Raw genomic sequence first — 21,575 nt, 5'->3', positions numbered from 1 at the left:
CATCCAGGTCATGCTCATCTACAAAATATGAAGTGGATGTTACTGGACCTCCTGTTTGTGTCCAACAATCCACATACACGACTAAAACGCTGTCACGCATTCTACAGAAACATTCATACACACTGCTGAAATGCTCACACACAAATGAAATGCTTTACACTCACGTGTACAATAAATGACGCACTAATGAAATAAACATTTTTGTTAACAGAACAAGAAAAAATTACAATGCTTTAAAACAAAATGCTAACCAAGTGAAATCACATCTTACATATTTACCTACGTAACTTTAGCGAAAATGTACTTTGTTTTCATCTTTGTCAATTAATATCAAACATTCATCCACATGAGCGTATAAGGGATGCGATTCTGTATGTTTTCAAAATGTCAGACACACTGAAGATTCAGTATACTGTATACCGTAACTAGATCACATAAAGAAATGCCATTCTGAAGACATACAGTTTGAGTCAGTTCCTCCTCCGTGCACTGGCTGGTAATCTTGTACAAATTTGAGTGGGTATTGTTGCTATGGTAACAAAAACCCATCCATGTTATGCTGGAAAGTGGGACAGCGTTTCTAAAACAGCACTCAGAAAGCATTGTTTCTTTTCTTTTCTTTTTTCGTATAACGAAGTAAAAGACATAATCAGAATATTCAAGTCTGTATTTAACTAACTTCTTGGTTAGCTTCAGGCATTTGCAGAATATATTTCGGTAGTGAGAGAGCAAGAGAGAGAGAGAGAGAGAGAGAGAGAGAGAGAGAGAGAGTGGGAGGTGGGGTTGTCCTATCCGCCTGCTTCTCTCAGCCTACACAATCTCCCAATCTCCTCAACACAATCCCAGACACTGTAATGATGTTGGATATGCTTTAAGAGTGACTTCTTTAAAACACACTCTGCGATCTGCTGAAGGACACACAACGCACTGGGTGAGTAGACCTCACAATTACTGCTTCTGTAACATTGCATTTCAGTTCGATATGACAGTCCAAGTGAAGATACTGGGGCGCGAATCCATATTACTTGAGCCTATGACTAGAGGCCCGAGGGTATTTTCATTCTCTCATATTCTCATGTATTCAAGTCGTGGTTTGTGGCATCTGAGCAGGGTTCTGACTCCAACTACTTTGAATCACCTGTGAGCACACACAACACAGCAACCGATATATTGTATAAGGACGTAAAACTTTCTGATTGTGTGTTTTCATCTATGTACATATGTGCATACAATCGTGTTGAATGCCCGCCCCTTGTCAGCTCAGTCAATTCCCAACATGCAGTCAGATCTCTTATATCATATTCATCACATGAATGTGGCAGCACTAGGAAGTGTCTATATATTGAACACCATGACTGCGTATCAATTTTGTATGCCTCCTATCATCAAATTAAATGTCGACAATCCTAGTTTTTGGGCTGAAACCCTCTGCTACAGGAATATGTATCAATATTTGTGCTTATACGGTACAAAAATTGGACGGATGGATGAATTGGATGATTACCTATTAAACGTATTGAGAGTTCATTCGTCATGTGAGGGAAATAAAGCATCAATAACTGGTTGGACAGAGACATAAAATGAATCAATGATTGGATGCTCCTTAAGTCTTGATTACATTATTGGTACATCAATTTCTTTAAATGATCAACTTTGCTGTCCATAATCTCATCCCAATATGGAGGAGAAAGTTGTCTGCTTGCTCATGAGGACCGCATTCATTGGAATCCGTTGTACCACAACCTGAACCTGCATGAAAAATCCATTCATTTTATGTACTTTTACACCTGCACTGATACCAAATAGACATGTTTTTGACTGTGGGAGGAAGCTATAGCACTTGACGAGAACTCAGGAAAAACATGTTGGTCAAGACGTGCTGTTGAGCTAATGTGTGAGCGGTTAATCCATCACAGATCAGATTAAGGAGGGGACGGCAGAGATTACAAATAAGGAGGACCTTGACTAAATGGCAAGGCAGACAGGGAGGTATTGAGCTCACGTCACACGTATTGGAGTCTGCCTAAGATCACGGACAGGTCAGCCAGTGATAAAAATATCTAAGCTTTACTCAAACTTTCTTCACAGATTAAAAAAGGAGGAGCATGTAATTAATCAGTATACCTAATTGGTCTGCATCACACTTACAGAACAAACCATTAGCAGTTCCAAATCTTCATACAAATGTACATTTTACCAAATTTGCTCTCAGTATGATGGATAGGCATTTTATGTTTTAATTCTTAACTGGCTGTAACCAGTTGACATTCTCTCAGTATAGACCCACTGTTAGCCATGGAGCCTTAGTATTTTTAGCGTGTTGGATCAAACTGCCATGGTGCCAACAGGTGGACAAGCAAACAGCGCCATGACCTTTACCAGCAACAACTACAATTCTCTTTCATTCGTCATCAGCTTTTTCATTCTCATTCTTCATCAGAATCTATCTAAATAAATGGATATGTTTCAGCAAGACAATTATACCAACTACATGCTAAAAAATCACATTAATACTCAAAGGTAAAAACACAAAAAATAGAAGCCCATTGCTAAAGGTTGAGTATCAAGGAACTATTGTCCCTGAAACTCAGTGTTTCCTAGTCCTGTGGAACAATTCGATGAAAAGGTGGCAGGAACCTCCAAATTCTGTCCAACAGGCTCTGCAACGCTGTGATGGGGTGCGGTGAAAACGTCGAGGCAGACTCAGGGTCTGATGAACTGGCCAAACTACAGCAAAACTGTTCAAATAATTTACATATAATCTGACATGGGCGGCACGGTAGTCAACTGGTTAGCACGTCCGCCTCACAGTTCAGAGATCGTGGGTTCGAAACCGGCTCCGGCCTCCCTGTGTGGAGTTAGCATGTTCTCCCCGTGCCTGCGTGGGTTTTCTCCGGGTACTCCGGTTTCCTCCCACATTCCAAAAACATGCATGGTAAAATGATTGGACCCTCTAAATTGCCCCTAGGTGTGATTGTGAGTGCGGATGTTTGTTTGTCTCTGTGTGCCCTGCGATTGACTGGCAACCAATTCAGGGTGTCCCCCTCCTATTGCCCGATGACAGGCTTCAGCGCGCCCGCGACCCTTGTGAGGATAAGTGGTATAGATAATGGATGGATGGATAATCTGACATTCTCTTCCAGATAAATCACCGTTTCGAAGCCCATCATGGAGGAAACAGACCTGTTGAAGGAACGTCTCCAGGCTATCACGGTAAAGACTTGAAACAGGCATACATCTGTATGTTATTTTGTTTTGCTTTAGACTTATAGTGCACACGAGTGTTTCAGTTGTATGCTTGATAAAACAGAGCATTCATGGTGCAGCCAGAAAATGGAGACTAAAAATAAACTTCATGTGGGTGTGCCTTATAAAAGGTAGTATTCTGTACAGGGACGTGCAGAACATTTTCCTGGTTGGGGGTAGGGAAGGAGGCACAGCTTTGTGTAAGAAAAAAATTGTTTCCTTCAAGTTACATTATACAGGAATGAAAGTCAAGTACAGGTGGTATGTATTTTCTGGTTCATGGAGGATGTTGAACAGATAGGTGGTCCCATTAGCATTTTAAGGTGTCGAGGACCCATCTCACCAAAATGTAATTGGTTTGTTTAGCCATCAGTGGTCACTGACAACGATATCTTTAACACAGTCAATGTCAGACAGGTCTATAAATACCAGGGGACAAAATTAAAGAGATCTCCTTTCACTGGCGCGTAGTGCCACACTGATCCTGGATCCGGCAGCTAATTTCAGGCTACAATATCCCACCAATGTCCTTTGCATCACTGACACAAACATGCCTTATTTTAATAGCATTAACAGTTTAGGGGCTAAAATCCAAAGTTGGGAGCTCACAGTAAAGGTAGATCTGCGTGAGGTCATAAAGTCTGTCTTACTTTTTTAACTTACGGTATATATGGTAGTCAGTTTCCAGCTGTCACCTCAAGGTTGAAGACATTGACCTGACAAGAACTTAACAGTTGTAAACATGTTTCACTTTCCTCAACAGGACAAAAGGAGAATCCAGGAATATATTGCCAAGAAAAGAAGACAGATAGAGGAAGAAAAACTCAAACTCCAATACATAAAGGTAATATTTAAATAATAACAAAGAGAAACCAACACCCCTGATTATTGTTGATTACATTTCTGAACTATATTTGCATATTGAGCATTTGATACACTGACTTGCCTATCGCAGGACACTGATTATAAAAATGTTAAATGTCTTCTCTCATCTGAACATTCATGTTAGTTTGCTGTACCAGAGATTTGATTAATCAGTCACAGGTTTTAAACAAATCCATGCTTCAAATGTGTGGGCCCAAAAATCTTTGTGTAGGCAAATTATCAAATGCCGAACCACAAATATGCGAAAGTTCATTGTATTTCCCTATCTTCGATTTACATTTACTTTAGGTGTAATAATTGTTCTTCATCTTTCCTTTAATTGACAGAAAAAGGCCCTGAGGGAGCAATGGCTGATGGATGGTTTACGTCAGCAATCCGAGGAGGAGCAGGAGGCAATGAGGCTTCAGGCTCAGGATGAACAGCAACAGAGTGATGAGCTGCAGAGCAACATTGACAGGTAATGCCACTGCTGCTATCTATGGCTCGGTCCCAAACACAACTTTGTTGTTGACAAGTTGACGCCATTGTTTCAGTTGGAGTCAGTTGTCACTTACTTTTCTGACATCTGGAAGTAGCGTACTTCTGTTCTGTACTGTACTGACTCTATCAACAGAAGAAATCAGTTGTTTCATCCTAGAGTAATTGGATAGTTTCCCTCTCTGGTGTCATGTGTCGTGTCACTGTTACAAAGTCCCAGTCGTGAATGGAGAGCAGATGTGTTCAATTTGGTCTTGATATAACTTTCACACAATCTCGTCCTGGTCACTGGAAGGTCAGAATGGCTTATTGGCAAAGAATTCTCCGAGAAGTTGTTGTACATAAAGACGTCTTAATGCAGCCTAGGCTACTAAAAAGATTGCCAAGACCTATACAGCGGTTTAACGGGATAGGTTCTATGGTCGACCAAAGAAGCTGAGTGCACAATCTCACTGCTCAGCTTTATATCCAGAGGCTTGCAGGCAGTGGCGGGTCAGCGTGGAAATGTTCCGACCATACCCTGCACTCTACATACTGGCAGTTATCCCAGAAGGAAGCCTCTTCTAAAGATGATGCACAAGAAAACCAACAATCAGTTTGCTGAAGACAAAGAAACTAAAGACTTAGATTACCGGAACCAGGTGCTGTGGCCTGATGAGACCAAGATAGATTTATTTAGTTCAGATATTGTCAAGTTAAGTGGCAGTAACCAGGTTAGGAGTACAAAAAGTAGTTGGTTTTGTCTACAGTCAAGCATGGTGGGAGGAGTGTCATGAGTGCTACCGCAGTGGGTACTTATAGTTGACGGAACCATGTATGGCCTCAGGGACGTTGACACTGGCCGAATTCAATGGAAGAACAGAAACATCGACACCCTGGACATGCCCCATTCTACCCCCACCCACCAAGAAAGGAATATGGAACTCTCAAATTTAAAACAAGAAGACTAATAAGCAGAGTTTTCCCCCATACTGTCAAAGCCTTTGCCCCACACCCACTAAACCCCCGTGAGATGTGACCCAGATAAGACAGCTTTATCTTTGGATCCAGGAGATACTGTATGTGGCTTCTTCTTTACATAATACATATATAATAGATTTCATAAACATTTGTGAATGACACGTCAAACTGTTCTGAATCTGTGTCACATAAATAAAACCACGCCTGCTTTTTGGTGCAGTGCATCCATCTTGTTGCGTACAAGGGTTTTTCCATTTCTTTTTTTCAACAATCAATATTTTCAGCTCATGAATTTACTCTTGTTCAACGATATGACTTATACAGTTTCAAAATAATTTTGAAGATAACCCATTTTGTCATGTCAATTTCAACTATCACACGATACCTGAACCAGAGTAATTAGAAACTCTTTGTAGCGCTATAAGGGCCATGGTAAATACATATAAACAAAAATGGGCAATTTAGTAAGAGACGTAAAAATAATCTACAGAAAATACTTTCTTGTGGGATGTTACTAAAACCATTGGTGTTTTGTTCACTAGGATAGAAAAAGAGATCGAGGCCTTAGAAACAGAGGAGCTCAACATCTCTGCCAATGAGGAATTTGTTCTGAAGCGATTAAAAGAAGTGGAGAGGACACCCGAGGACATAATCAAGGTAGGCTGAAAGAGCAAAAGAAATAGGCCATGTTATTGATTGCTTGCTTGCTTGCTTGTTGGTGCTGAAACTGCAGTGGCATGTTAACAATGTGAGGAATTGCATTTTTTTTTTAACTCAGACAATAATGTGAATTCTATCGAACCATTGATATTAAATAATTGATTATATCTGTCATTGATCATTTCTCCAACAAAAAACAGTTTATTTATATTATTGAATCTGCCAGTTTTGATGGATAATTGGGCGGGAATGATCGCCTAATAGTAGCTGTATGACAGTGTAGGGCACTGGCCAAGTTTTTCCACGCATGCCATTGGAGTGAAAGTGTACTGAACCTGATCACGGATTAGAGGACTCTTCACCCAAGCTGAGTACTAATTGCCGAGGCACCCTTAAGGTGCATGTCCTATCATCGTTGATTGTAGGTTTTTCTACACTGGGCGTGTTGTGTTCATTTGGTGTGTCGAGATCATAAGCCTGATTTCTTCACCTAAAAACCCCTTTTGGTGAAGGCAGTGTGACAGTGTGGTGTAGAATCGCCAAGACTGGAAAAATAAGGATTGCCATCAGTGAACGCAATCTCAATTGAGGTGCATGTTGGTACCTTTTAGTTAAAGAATGAAAAACTGACAATGGTCACTGCAGAGCTGACAAAAGTAGCTTAACATAAAATGCACTGAAAATCAAGGAATGAAATAATGCTTTGATTTGTTTTATTCCTTATTGACAGGTTCTGAGACCCACATGTAAACTTTTGTGGGTTGATAAAGAACCACATTCCGGTCATCTTTAAGAATTACAGAGTTTTCCTATTTTTCACTTTACAGGTACTGGTAAATTACAACTAACCAGCCGAGAGGTCACAAAAGCATGCACTTGTTTTTTTCTGCAGCAGCTAGCTGCAAGAAATCAGAATTATTTATGTTGCACAAGTGAGAAAATGCTTCCCTTGACACTTCTAGTATGTGGCAGTGGGATGCTATATCTTGCCTCAAAGGTCAGTTGTGTAATTTTACCTGAATTCAGAAGCAAGAACTTGTCTGGCATCATAATTCTCTATAGCACGCCTGAAGTTTTGATAAAGGATAGTTTTCATCATGTTTATTTTTTATTTTTTTATTTTATTTTTTTTAACGTGTCATCTGCATAATAGTGGAACTCAACAGTGTGGTCCAAGCATGGACCCCTGCGGGACGCCAAGGCCAATATTACTGATATTTACAAATTGTAAGCAAATATGGCAATTATGATTGATTATGAATTTGTGGGACAGACACAGTTTCTGAAGTGTATAGTTTTGTAGTTGCAATCATGATGTTGTCCCAGTGACCCCAAGTTTGAGTGTCGCAGTCAACACGTGCTGAGGGGTTTAGGTTTCATTCACCAGTATATTTTTTTCTTCTTTAAAAGGTACCAACAATTTTGTTCATGTGTGTAGTTTTTGACCCAAGGCTGCAAGTGATTTTCACTTTAATATCTTCTTTTTACTAAAAAGGTATATTAATTAAGCAGGGTCATCATTGACTTACACGGTGGGTGTGTAGTGAACAAAGACTAATGTATGCATGATTTAATTTGGTTGTTGTATGTCTAGATTTGAAGAGTGCAATAACTGACATCTGCTGTTACACAACCACAGTCTTGTTTCGCACAAAAATCCTTTTTGCTGCACTATTGGTTCCCCTGTGATGTTGGACTGCTGACTTCCCTCATTATTTTGATATTCAAATACTCTGTCTTCAAATGTAGGGGTTAAGTGCGGACTTTCACACAGGTAAATACAGCACTTCTGGTAGTGTGTTTGTGTGTCGCGATGGGTTTGTTTGTAGAGAACATAGCAAGTGTGAAGTTCTACCAATGAGCTACTCACTAATATGCAAACAACTGTTCTTGAGTTATTCATAATTTGTCAAATGACTAACCGCATGGTTCGGATTTATTGCACATAGTGTTTAATATTTGACCGATCAATCATTTGATAAGAATTAATTGCTGGAGGTTTTGCACATGCACGTGTGTAAGTAAATGTGTTAACCTTGAGGTTAAAGTAAATACAGACTTGGTAGATCCTCCACCAGTGTTTTGATAAGTTGAAATGTTTTTAAATCTTGTCAGTGGGGTAAAACTTTTTTTTTTAAGTGTTTAATATGGTCTGTCTATAGCATGGATTTTCACCTATTGCAGGTGGGTCTGGAATGTATTTTGTGACACTATTGTTGCCTTTTTTGCCTGCCCTGAGTTGATCTCTGGCTGTGCGTCAATTTTGCAGGTGATAAAAACAATGTGTTCTGCTAAATACAAACGATGATTGTCATGAAGGCTGTGAGTTATTTTGAGGCAGCACTATTCACTGACATAATAGTAATAGCAGCTGAGCTATTTAGAGTGGTGCTCTATTAACTAAATCACCTCGTAATTTTTTGCCATTGTGATGCAAAATTTTAAATGCCTTTATAATGTGGAGTAAAAAATATTCAGAAAATGTCTTCTCTCAAGTCATTCATCCTTTTCAGTTGGTAATTTTATTTTGTTCTCAGATATGACCCACCATTCTTCATTACGGCCCCCAGAAATTCCATTACTTTTGCCGAGGACGTCAGCAAAATGTCTGAGTCCAAAAAGTGGTAAAGGAGCAAATACAGTCACAGACATTATACACGCATGAGAGAAATACGTATCGGTAATGATTTCATGACCTTGGCAAAGCTGTTATTCTGAGCTTTAGCCGAGAGTACTCACATTTTTGTTCAATTTTATGCTGTAACTTGACATTCTAGCCATCTATCCATTTCCTAAATTTATTTTAGGGTCATAGATTATAACATGCAAGAACAAGTTTCATGTTTAATTTCACAGTGAACTCCAACTATAAAAATTTTAAGCCTCTCTCTCCTCATTGCTCGTACCCTTGGCCGAACAACGGCTTGTATCTCGAAAAACTCGTACATCGGGTCGCTTGTATCTCAAGGCGCCACTGTGTTGCGAGTTCAAACAAGAAGTCTAAGACCCTCGTCTTTTTGCTTTTCAGCAACATTTGCAATGGAGATCAGTGTGGAGCATGATAAAAGAACAGGAACGTGTCAAGTGGTGTCCACAGCTACCGTTAGCCCTGACAACATCCAGGAGAGAGCTTTAAAGGTGTACGACGATGGACGCAAATCTATATATGCTTTAAACCCTGATGGAGGCACACTGTCTCCTGGTGTAGACGGTGAAATGACACCCAAACAAGTCGATGAGCTTCTACGACAAGCCACGGATGAGAACGTACCTCGTGATCTGCTGTACCATCAACCTGTCTACTCGGTTGCATACATCGGAACAAGCAGCCTCTCAAGACCAAAGACTTCAAATCAAGCACAGAACCAAGAAAAAAGCCAAAGCCCTTCGCAGCCGACCATATCATCCACTCAGCTTGCTCCAGAACAAGCAGAACAAAATACCCATGGCCAATCCCTAAATGAAGAAGAAAAGACAGAGTCCAACGAGCACATTCAAGGCACATCCAAACCTTTTACTCCACCGATTTGTTCACTTCAGCATAGTGCTAAAACTGCACTAGGTCCTGACATCGCAAAACACGTGAACAGTCCTAAACAGGGACCTTTTGTCACAGTCAAAGTCAGATCGGAAGAGAAGCCAACACCTTTGTGCCAAGTCGAAAAATGCAAAGTTGATTGTTTGATAGACAAACCAGTTATCAAAGCAGAGAGTTTTTCCTCTACAAACATTTTCAACAACCAAACGGGGCAGCAGGAATCAACACCTGTCACCATGATTTTCATGGGCTATGAAAATGCCTTGGATGAGGAAGATGTCGACTCCCAAGCAGAACTGGTGACTGTAGGATGCAGTGACGACGATGAAGAAGTCAATTACATTGAAACTAAAAACAATGGGGAGCTCCTTTCATACCACCCTGAAGGATACACGAGCAAAGTGTTCCAACCTCAAGTGGCAAAAAGCTGCGAATGTACTAATGCCGACACAACCTGGAATCATTTAGGTCTGCACAGGCCAACATTCATTCACAAGTCAGGAAACAAAGCGCAAGTTTAAAGATGTGTGCAATTTGTGAGTTTATTCTCAGTCGTGACGCTCCAGAATCAAACTCCAAACACCATCAGATGTTTAAACTCAAATATCTTATATACTTTTGATGTGTACATTTCAGGTTAAAGGTCCATGAAACAGGAATACTGATTCCATTGGACTGAAGAGCACCTCATTTTTCTATTTCCGATGCAAAGCCCTTGTCCTTAGTTGCTTTCCTTTCTTTTTGTGTTTTAGTTGCATAATGAGAAACATGGAGAGGTGGTGGAGAGTTCGTAGTGGCATTTCAATTGGAATACTAGTATACAGTTATATAAGAGCGACTTCTTACGATACAAAATCCTGAAAAAGGCGGGACTTTGAGTTCATGTCTGTCGACATCAGCTTTCATAGTGTGTAGCAGCTTTTTACTTGATAGTGCTCACAGTTTGAGTGCTATGTCCTCTCGTAAAGTAACGTAACGTAATGCCATTTGTCGTAAGTCGTAAGCCACAAAATTCAGAAGAATCAAATCGTCAACATTGTTTCCACTGCAACACTTAGTTTGCATGTTGATGAAGTCACAATTCTCCAGACGAACCTCCTTTGGCATTTACATTTGACGTCTTGTGAAACCGGACTTTCCAGTCTTACTAGCTGTTGTTGACGGGGCCCCCTACTGGCAGGTAGTTATGTTATTTATTTTATAGCACATGTCTAATATTTAATAAAAGATAGATTTGACTAACAATCCTGTTGTCTTTTATTTGTTTGTTTGGGGTCTGTTTATACCGGGGGTGTCCAAATGCTTTGCTTCGAAGGCCACATACAGAAAATTCGAAAGGGCCACTTCGACATTGTCCAACTTTATAAACATGCTAAAACCAATCAAGCCATTATGTGTTATAGTTCCTTTTTTTTTTGTTTCTTTTTTTTTTTTGTGTTATTTTTAACAACTGTTCAAGGTGATAAGGCAAACAGTTTGGGATTTTTCATGATTTTGGTTTATTTGCATATCTAGAAAAGCTGTATAAGTTACATTTATCACGAGTAGTAATTGCCAGGTGCGTCGCATCAATAGGGGATGTGGGTGTCGCACCTCGCCCCACTTTTTCAACACACGCACACAAGCGGCACTATATGCTGAGAGTTGCTAGAAAATAGATGGCCGGCTGCAAATGGTAAATTGAATACTATTGGTTTATACAGTTTTCCCAATTATGGCTAATTGGTTGCCTCAGTACCAACTTTATGGAACATCTTGTCAGTAAAATCCTTCAAAAATGTCTGCAGTGTCATTTTCCTGCTGCTTCCATTTTGTAGCAGTGATGTCATGAAATCCTCTTTTTTTTTTTTTTTTTTTTTTTTTAAGCGGTGAAAATGAGGCAGGTGGTTCCTCTGAAGAGTCGGACGCGCGCGTGTATGCGGGCACAAAATGGAATCGTCTTTTCCTTGTGTTCATCAATGGCAGCCCGAGTATTGGTCGCCTTTCTTCCACCCATTTCGCTCGCCATCCAATCAGTGACAGCAGAAGCCAGGCAGAACTGTTAGTATGAGGCTGCTCTTAGAAACAGAGCAGAGTCTTGTACATGAGCCTGACACTCTGTCTCAGGTAGGTCCATTCATGCAAATTAAAAATAAAAAAAATAAAAAAGTTGGTGAGGGTTTAATTTTGTGTAAGGGCATCCGGTGCCAAATCTGTAGCGGTAATGCCTGTAAAAGGAAAGCATGCCGGCATGAAGGCTTGCAGATAGACCTGATCGTGTGCTGTCGCAAGCTGCATGTGTGAGGGGAATTTCAGAGTGTTTTCTGCAATGACTGCATATAGTGTGAGGTGCAGGAAATTCAAGGATTCATTATTAAAACGGCAATTTTTTACGATCATGTTTTCTCTACTCAAGTGCCTCCCGAGAGAATAAATTATTGCTGCGTAAGGAAATATGCCAAACTGGGTTGTGATTCCTACTCAGGTTTATATTTTGTAATGTGATGTTTGGCGGGACTGAAAAATGAGACAACAACAAAAAAAAAAAAATGAAGTGCAGTTTTACTTTGGGTTACAAGCCGTTCTTGGATCAATCGTGTGCTGCATTATAGGAACAGCTCCAACCGAGACAATGGAAAGTCCAGACTTGTTCTAGTTGAGTTTTCTCAGCGGTGATGATACTTAGTCCTCTCTTGAACGCTGTGCAGCTTGCTTACTTCACACAGGTTACGCGAGCACAATTTCTGTCAAGCTGTGGTCGAAGACGCTTCTGAGAGAAGTGGCTCTGCGGGTCTTCCTCAATTTGGCTAAGCGTGAACCAGAAGAGTGAACCCACGTCCACACAATGGCTCATGTCGTCGAGTGATTGAAATTGGTTTTATTCTTCCTGCGATCATCTGGGGAGAGTTTCCTGATTGTTACTCGTAGATTTCCACTGGAAGTTAACATGGATTTTTGGAAATGTGGGAACTTTGCATTGGAGTTAAGGGGTCATTAAAGGAAAAGGTTTTACATTCAGGTATAAATCGAGGCATTTTGGTTGCTGAAATGCAACTGAGTTGACTAATTTCAAGTTACTTATTTAGTTCACCAGTGAATACTATGGATCCCTGCTTTTTCACGGTAACGACATGACATTTCAAGGATGCGAACAGCAATGAACAACTAGCATTGTTACAGTTATCACCGTACTTACATTTTCTTTATTTGAATATTATTGCTACAACATTCACACAGATAACTTTTTTTTAATAGAGGTGATTCATGTGTGGTGTCATTTATTGTTATTTTTGGTGTCCTTTTCCATGCCACGTCAGTTCGTTAAGTTGCACCTGCCAGTCCCGTTCCTTGTGTCCACCAATCAGCTCCCTCCATCCACTCGCGTCTTGTCCAGCTGTGCCTCGTTGTCTTATCAATTTAGTTCCCAGCTTTCGTTCAGTCTGCCCCAGATTGTTGGCGTTGCGAGTCAGGTTTCACTAAGTTTGTCATGTTGGCTTGTGTTACTCTGAATCTTGATTTGTTTTTTTTAAAGGTTTTTATTTTTCATGCAACCCTTTTGTTTGCTTTTGGAAATAAATGCTTTTTTTTTTTTTTTTTTTTAAGCCACAATACCTTGAAAACAGTGAAAGTTGAAGTCTTATTGGTAAAATTCTTCCTATTAGTTTGGCCCTGTATTATGCAATTAAACTTTTGTAAAGGAATGTGCTGCACTAGTAAGGCTATTACGCCCAATAGTAGATGTGTCATGGACACAGTCTCATGGAACAAATGGCACAAAAATGCCCACTATTTTTTTTAACATGTAATTGTCCTACGATTGTGCAGAAATGTCATGCAGTTTTGGAAAATACATTATTAGTAACACTGAGTCATTTTACTAGTGCCAGCTCACTCGTGAGGACGAATAGAATATTACATTTCTAAGCAAAACTGTGAAAAACACAAATTGTATTATTGGGGGGGGTTAAAACAGTAATTTAAATTGGAACAACTTCAAAATATAAATTGACATTTATGGCAACAATGTTGGCACAACAAAGCAAGGTTGTTGGGTTTTTTTTTGCTCAAAGACAATTTGCTGAGTTGATCTTTAAGTTGGGGTATCAATACAAGGGACAGCAGTTCTGTAAACTCTTATTTTTTTTGTTGTGAAAGACAATTTTCACAACGGCAAAACAAAATAACATTTTCAGTTGGGCTATTCAACTAAATATCGTTTTGTTGCCTCAAAATGTTATGTTTTTTTTACTACTCATAAAATTCTACAAGTTAACATAATACAGTCGCTCTAGTTACATGAAGCTTAAGTTAGATATAAAATCTTTAAACGGCTTTTCATAGGGATTTGATAGGGAGTCTAGTATCAGTGTCCAAGTCCCAGGTGTGCCAGATTGGACACCAGTCCTCGGGGGCAGATTGTGTCAAATGTCTCATTCCCTCAATAGCCTCATTTGGGACGAGTGAATAAAGCCGTGTGTTGTTCGCAGAATGCAACTGTCCCCCGTGATTTTGTTCGTTGCCATCTGCAGCTTCAGCTCGTCCGACTTGTTGGTGAGCGTCTTTGCGTGGCTCGGACAAAACACTTGTGAGTGTTTTTGTTTGGCTGTTTTGTTCACAAGGAAATCATAACACGGCTCTTCACTTTATCATTTGAAAGCGCTGAATTATGATCGCAGCCTGACCGCGGCATTACTCCTCAGCCACAGTCCGCTGATGAGTTGGTGAGTGGGTGGCGGAGGAGGTGGCAGATGAGAAGTGCAGTGAGTGTCACTGCTAATAGTTACCATGGCTACTCGGTCTGTTACACGTCCTTGTAGGTTGTTTTGTATAGTGTGTTTGCGGTAATACCCAAATGTGGCATGTGTCACCCAAAGACGTTTGAAGCTTCCTTCAGCTGTGAGAGGGATTGATGAAAATAGCAGGGAAAAAAATAACTGACTTCAACTAGTCTTTTATGATCTAGATTTTTATTTTGGTTACTGCCCAAACGGATAAAAACCAAAACACGTGCATTTTTGGTTTTACAGCATAGCTCTAACTTTCATTTTTCTGCGTGTGATTCTGTTGACCTATTACTGCCCCCTCTGATGAAAATGAAACAAAAAAAAGGCCACTTTTTTTTTTCTCCATTATTTCAAGCGAGAACTGATCTCATCCGAGGTGTAATGCGCCTTACGTGAAGCAAATCAAAACAAAGAGAGGTTCTCGTGGTCATACTTGCTGTTAGAATCAAATTAGCCAGCACCCAACTTTAAATGCTGGTGTGAAAGTGAGTGTAAATTGTTGCGTGTCTATGTTTGCCATGTGATGGACTGATAAAGAAAAAAATCCAGGGTGTGACTGCAACAAATTACCTGCGTAAGGAAAATATGGTAACATACTGTAAGCATTACCTTAAAAATCTTTTATTTTAATTTAGTGCCTTTCAGGACACCCAATGACGTTTTAAAGAGGAAAAATGAGGCAGGACTAAACACAGCTTACAAAAGGTTGTATTGTATTAAGTAAAATTAGCACTTATCCTGTTCAGGGTCAAGGCAGATACACAGACAGTGTTCCTTTTTTTTTTTGTAAGCGTCTGGAAAAGGTAGGTCACAGGTTTGAAGTGTGTTACATTTTCTTTTTATCGGTTTTGCAGGTAACAGTTAAGACGCCTGCTCATTTTCTAAGAATGAAGACTCAAAAGGTAGTTTTAAAATCCTCGATTGATTCCCACTGGGGGAATTCAAGCTCTGGGGCATTGTTTTGGCCAAAACTTCACATGACCATTTTGTAAGACATTTGTATTTCTAAACACAAAACTGTGTAACTGAAATGAACATGGAATTTTGCTATGTTGCAGTTAGTATGCGGTAACTTAAGAGTGCATCTTCCAAAAGAAGCACTGTAATGAATAATGAGTGCTTCGGAATACATCCGCTGTGAAACCTCCGACAATGTGTGGGAGGCAGACACAGTCCTACTGTCTTACATAAGAGGACATGTAATGCTTCGAATTCTGCTGCCTTTAAGCTTGTGATCCATTTCGTCTTTCGCTGGATAACCCACTTAAATGAAATCAAAACACTGCCGCGTCCCCCCTCTTTCCTCATCACACACCCCCGCACATGCGCCCATACACACGCGACAAACAAACACCTCCATCGCCACCCCCTCCTTCGACAGATACATCAGAAGTGTTTCTATGCTTGGCACAAAGCATCCCTACAAAATTCGTGGACGAAAAAAACAAAACAAAGTGGTGCAGAAAGATTTCCATTTACAGTGTTTTGCATTCCAAATACAATGTGAGAGAGTTTCTAAATAGGACTATGTGTTCTAACAAAAACATTGTCAAAGTGAAATGCCATGCAGTAATGAAACACACATTTTGTATTTTTTTTTTTTCTGCTGTAAAGTGTGGCACATAGACAGGATTGCATAAAATGTGCATAAGTGTCTGACTCACTTCATCTAATACCAAAACTCAGTGTTCCATTTCTTTTCTTTCTTCATTTACCCAGAAAGCTACTTCGCAGACAGAAGAATCAGATGGGCAAGAACTAAACGAAGGTTGCAGCGATTCCGAGAATCCCACCTTTGACGTTGTTACTATGGAAACCACTGAGCGAGCAGAACTGGAGATGGACAGCAGTGCCGATTTCACTGCGGCTGATTTCAATACTGACAATGACCAAATGAATATTGATACAGACTTACCCGTTTTAAACAGTGAATCAAGTTCTAGCAACTTCTCGACCGACCTTGCGAGCAGCACAGCCAGTGTGTTGCCCGGCTGCCCTGAGACCGACGTTTGCGATGACATACCGATCCATGATGAAAAGGAAGCCGTACCGTTTGAGGAAGCACATGACGAGCTCAAAAGAAACGAGTCGATCACTTCTTCGGTGTCTGACACACTCTCCAGTGCTGAAAGTGTTTATGAAAACGAGGCTCATTGTAAGGCACAGGGTACAACGGAACAAGAGGAGGATTCGGGACAGAATTGTGTGCTACAGAAAGACTTCGACACATCCAGGCCTCTTGAAACACCAGAAACATCAGAGGTAGAGCAAGACGAATACCTGGTGCAATCTACAGATCTACAACAATTCCTGGATGAGGAAGAGGAGCCCAATTCTCGCAATGACGACTATGACAATTTAGAGGTAGATGAAGAGGGGGACCCGGAAGTCCCTGAAAACCGTTTTGAATCACCCATTCCTGAGGAAATACTGCTAGAGCAGAACATTCGAGAAGATGCTATGTCAGATATATCAAGCGAATCCTGCCGTTATCTTGACCCCGATGAAGTGGATGAATGCCTAAGAGTTGAAATTGCTGCCGCTTCCTCTGATAGTGAGACAGATGAAAAATGGAGGACAATATTTTCCTCGTCTATAAATAAAGAAGACGACGACTCCTATCTGGACAGTCTTCATTTAAGTGCGCAGGAGCTCTTTGTGCAGAAAGTTGAAGTGATTGACTCGGAAGACCAAGACAACCCGCACTATGACGAAGTCCAACTTAATGTTCCAGAAGTGGAGGAACTGCTGGAACAGTCAGATATGTCGTCTTGTTCTCCACCGCCGCAGGATGTGAAATGTATCTCTCCGAGCCTTCAAGGTCTGTCCAAAATCTCTGAAGATGAAAATGAAAATGGCAAAGACGACAGTAATAATCACAGCGCTCAGGAACAATACTCCCAGAACATGTCAGATCCAAACAGGAAGCTACCCAAAGACTTCTGCGTGATACAAGAGACAACCAGTGAGAATGTTAGCACAGAGCACGTCGACTTCCAATTGGCTCGGAAGCAGTGGCGGGCAATGGAAGAGCAAACCAAAAACCAGGTTGTCATCCCTGCAACCAGGCAGCCCAATTTCCATTGCAGCCACAGTTGCATGTACACACCAGTCCGAAACATCGAAAGAACAAACAGGAAATCCCAGGATCTGGAAAACTTGACTCTGGTCGGGGATTATACCCACACTCAATTCAGCCCATGCTCTGAAGATTCTGGCTTGGACGATTCCAGTTACAGATCTCCGAATGATGACTTTGAAACACCGGTTGAAAGGGAGATTCGCATATCAATGGAAAGAGAGGAGAAATTCCGAAAGGAGAGAGGTCTGTCTTGTATGGGCAAGTCTGCAGACGCTCAGTTTAGCATCCCAAGATCCATCAGCACTCCGCTGACCCCATCATTCATCATCACCTCCTCTCCCACAAAGGAGCCTTTAAAAAACGAAACAAATGTTATCATTCTCGACCCAAGTAGTGATTTCGATTCCAATCCCAGGCATGGTGAATGGTGCTCTGAGGACAGCAGCTCTAATCTGATCATTTTAGAGACCTCAAATCTGATCATTCGCAGCGCTTCAGAGTTCTCCCTCAACAAAGCTTGTGAGCCCCAAGAGAAAATGTTCATGAGCAACCCCTTTTTCAAGCTGCGCTCAAGAAGCACAATGTCACTGGTGGATGAGGAGATACAAATGGTGAAGCAAAGAGAGGAAGAGCTGAGAAAGGAGAGGGCAAATCTTTATGGCAAAGGCAGGTTCGGTGATAAAAGGATGCTGGCAAACAATTTGGGTACTTTGTCACTGGATAATCCAGGTAATTCTGTTTTGTCCGTAAATGATCAAAAATTCAATCAGTGATTTACATTCAAAGATGTTCACTTTCTTTTTTAGCTTCTTTGCCAATGAAGTGCAAGTCCTCGCCATCATCGCCAATGAAAACGCCCAAGATGGATCGTTCGACTTTATCCTGCGATCACAGAGTAAGATCTAGCAAACACTTTCATTCGTAATTTATTTTTCTTTTTTTCTGTCATTAAACAAAACGGCTTGACTACTCTCTGTTTTTAGAACAAATCAGATTGATACGTACAAAGTGAAAACAGATTTGTCAATGATGGTAACAGTGCTTTGAATATAGAAAGATAATGATTTGTTTTTGTCAGTTTCCAGATGGCTACACCACCGCAAGACGCAAGAGTGCCATGGCTCTGCGCTGGGAGGCTGGCGAGTTTACTAAAAATGACTAATGAGGAAACAATAAGACATAAATCATTCATTCTAAGTGTTAAAGATACCGTGTTGCCAATATTCATCAGATTTTGTGATATCAAATCAATGTTTCAGTAATGCTTTGGGCTAAAAAAAAAAAAAAGAAAAAAAAAGAAAAAAGAAACAAAATAGTTCAAATGTTTGGTGCTGCATTCCGCTGGAAATAATCTACAGAGCGCTTTAACAATCACCGGACAGGATGTGCAATATTCTTGGACTACTACTAGTCAAGTCGAGAAAAATAGAAAGCTAAAGCAATTCAGTTTCAGCAATTTCCTTTCATATTATTTAATCCTCAGACACGAGTAGGTCTTAAAACATGTGGACAAAAGTATTGGGGCAATTTAGCCTGTCTGTGTTGTTTGCGTTTGAATGCTAAAGGAGACAGACTGCTGTGCGCTAATAGCTAACGCTAGTCTGTGACTGGGTGGGTCAGTGTTGGTTTAAAAAAAAAAAAAAATCTTCCTTTTTGTTGATGTTGACCAACGGTCTCAATTATATATCTCCGTGTAGGATTTCTTCTAAAAATGTATGAACATATGGAAAGCCATTTTCACATTTATGTGATATCCTGGACATTCATCTTAAACTCCATGCACGCATGTACGCTCTTTGTCCTCACTAGTAAGACAATCGAGCACATTAGTAGAACAACTGTGTCTTGCTAGTCATGTTTTTTTTTTCCCACGACTGCCTTCCACTAGTGTACGACATTTCTGCACAATTACTGGACAACTTCAGCAGACTATTTAGGACAAGTCCCACTAGTATGCATACAGCAGTTGACATCTGTATGCTACTAAAGAAGCGCTAGATGTTAACAAGTAGAATTTTATAATGTTTTGCCTCAAATGTCATTTTCCTACTAGTATGCCAAATTTGCCCTACTAGTGAGGGCAAAGATGCGTACACACAAAATCTTTTTTCCTTCGGAATAATGCTTCAAACGGCCGATTAGCTTTTGCAGCGTTATTGTCAAGTGGCTTTTGTATTATGACCAAACAAACCGTTCACATAGCCGAGTTGCTGAGATGTGCGTGAATGTAAGACAAATGTATTGTTGAACTTAGTCTTTGCTAAACCACTGTTGATACCTTAAATGTGAAACATATTTATTGACATATTTTGATGTTGCTATCATATACGCTTATTGGGCAAATGCTGCATTCTGTGTGTATTTATTATTATGCCACTTTGCTATATATGACCACCCGTCCAGTGAACTGGGTGGTATAAACTCTTAAGATAAGGAAAAACATTGTTACAAAGAGTTTGCTCAAATGTGCCATGATGTTGTTTTTTTAATTTATTTTTTTAATGTCAAAGAATGACTATATAATATGATGTGTGTATATATATATATTTATATAAATTAACCAACAGGAGAAAATTAAACTAAAAGCACTTAAAGGAGACATACGTTTTTTTTTGTCAAGCTGCTGAATTACACTTGTCAATTAGTATGGTGATCCGTGTATGTGGCGCATGAAATGGACCCACGGCATCGACGATGCAGCTCTGCTTACCTATTAGATTTGATAGTATAGCATTTCAAACGGGGGGGGGGGTGCGGCTGTGGCTTGAAAGTGGCCGATCTTCTCCCAGCCTAGCTGTCAAGTCATGGGCAGAGAAACTTAATTGCCACATTTTCAGAAATCGGCAAGTGAGAACCAACTTATTTGTACACCCGCAATTAAAAAGTCTAATTTTCATAAAATGCCCCCTTTTGAATTTCTTATTCACAGACAATGAAGCTGTGGAATTCAATATATACGATCCGGTTTTTTTTTTGTTGTTGTTGTGGCTCTTATCGTATTTTCCAACAGCATAAACGAAAACAGCAAGCTTGGTGTTTCTTGGCCTAAGTGTCAACTTCCAGTGTTGTTTTACATGTCACGTTGGCTCATTGTTTAAGCACTGTATATCTCACAAATTGCTTGCTTCCGTTTGAACATTTTATTCATGTTTCCTGCTAAGGTTTTTACTGGGCAATGCTTGGAATTTCTCATGATTGCCCATGCAAGTGAGACATTTGTGCACCAATAAAATATTGTGAAATCAGGTCGTGTGGTTTTATTTGATCCAGATGATGCTCAAATGGATTTCATGTTCAAGGGTTTAATTTTGTTTTTATTGAGGGAGAAGGATTCCCAGCAAATTTTCCTTCTCTAGGCTTTCCTCGAGATTCATTCTCTTTGATGTTTTTTTTTAGCGGATCATGATGTCCGCTCAGCAGTTTTTTCCCTCTATTAAAAAAGATCAAATATCATCTTGGCAAATTAAACCAACAACATGCTCCCTTTTCAAATTTGGATTACATATTTAATGGTATTTAATCATAATTTTTTTTAAAAATCCACCTTTTATGTACAAGTTAGTTTTTATTTTTTAATACTTTTTTTAATTTAGCAAACAACTCACTTGATGTGTGGTTTAAAGGACGGATTCTTATCAATATTTATACCTATATACTTTTTCAATGGAGCCAACTTTTGTATATTACATGAACTCCATTTTTTTTTTTTTCAATTTTGTGGGAGTTAGAAGTGAACTCTTTGTCAAAACAAATCATAACATTTCTGATCCTGGTCCACAACCGTGTACATTTCTTCCCTTCCCATCCCACTCGCATGATGAACAGTGAGACCAAATCTAATCCCGTTGGAATCCCACTGGAATCACATTACCCACGGCAGTCCCGATAAATTGTCAGCTAGATGCTTTCCATTTAGCTCCAAACAATATTCTCATCTACCAGAGAGCGCATTAGAAATTCAAAT

The 21,575-nt window shown here is 40.0% G+C and overlaps 1 protein-coding gene across 2 annotated transcripts; it reads left to right on the top strand.

The window, feature by feature from the left end:
- Positions 1-780: 780 nt before the first annotated feature.
- On the top strand, positions 781-20,856 carry palmdb (palmdelphin b). 2 transcript variants are annotated; one of them, XM_086021342.1, is made up of 8 exons: positions 781-931; positions 3,144-3,213; positions 4,010-4,090; positions 4,458-4,588; positions 6,111-6,225; positions 16,249-18,340; positions 18,418-18,506; positions 18,690-20,856. In XM_086021342.1, exons 2-8 carry the CDS (start codon positions 3,169-3,171, stop codon positions 18,771-18,773), a joined length of 2,637 nt encoding a protein of 878 aa, XP_085877468.1. In that variant the 5' UTR covers positions 781-931; positions 3,144-3,168; the 3' UTR covers positions 18,774-20,856. The 2 variants fall into 2 exon arrangements, with proteins under 2 accessions (XP_085877468.1, XP_085877470.1); XM_086021344.1 differs by lacking the exons at positions 781-931; positions 3,144-3,213; positions 4,010-4,090; positions 4,458-4,588; positions 6,111-6,225 and adding an exon at positions 11,645-11,872.
- Positions 20,857-21,575: the final 719 nt, after the last annotated feature.

Source organism: Filicampus tigris, chromosome 21, assembly GCF_054856515.1.
Source record: "Filicampus tigris isolate MCC_2025a chromosome 21, RoL_Ftig_1.0, whole genome shotgun sequence".
Lineage (NCBI taxonomy): Eukaryota > Metazoa > Chordata > Actinopteri > Syngnathiformes > Syngnathidae > Filicampus > Filicampus tigris.
The sequence above is the reverse complement of the archived record's forward strand: the minus strand, read 5'-3'. Positions and strand labels throughout refer to the sequence as shown.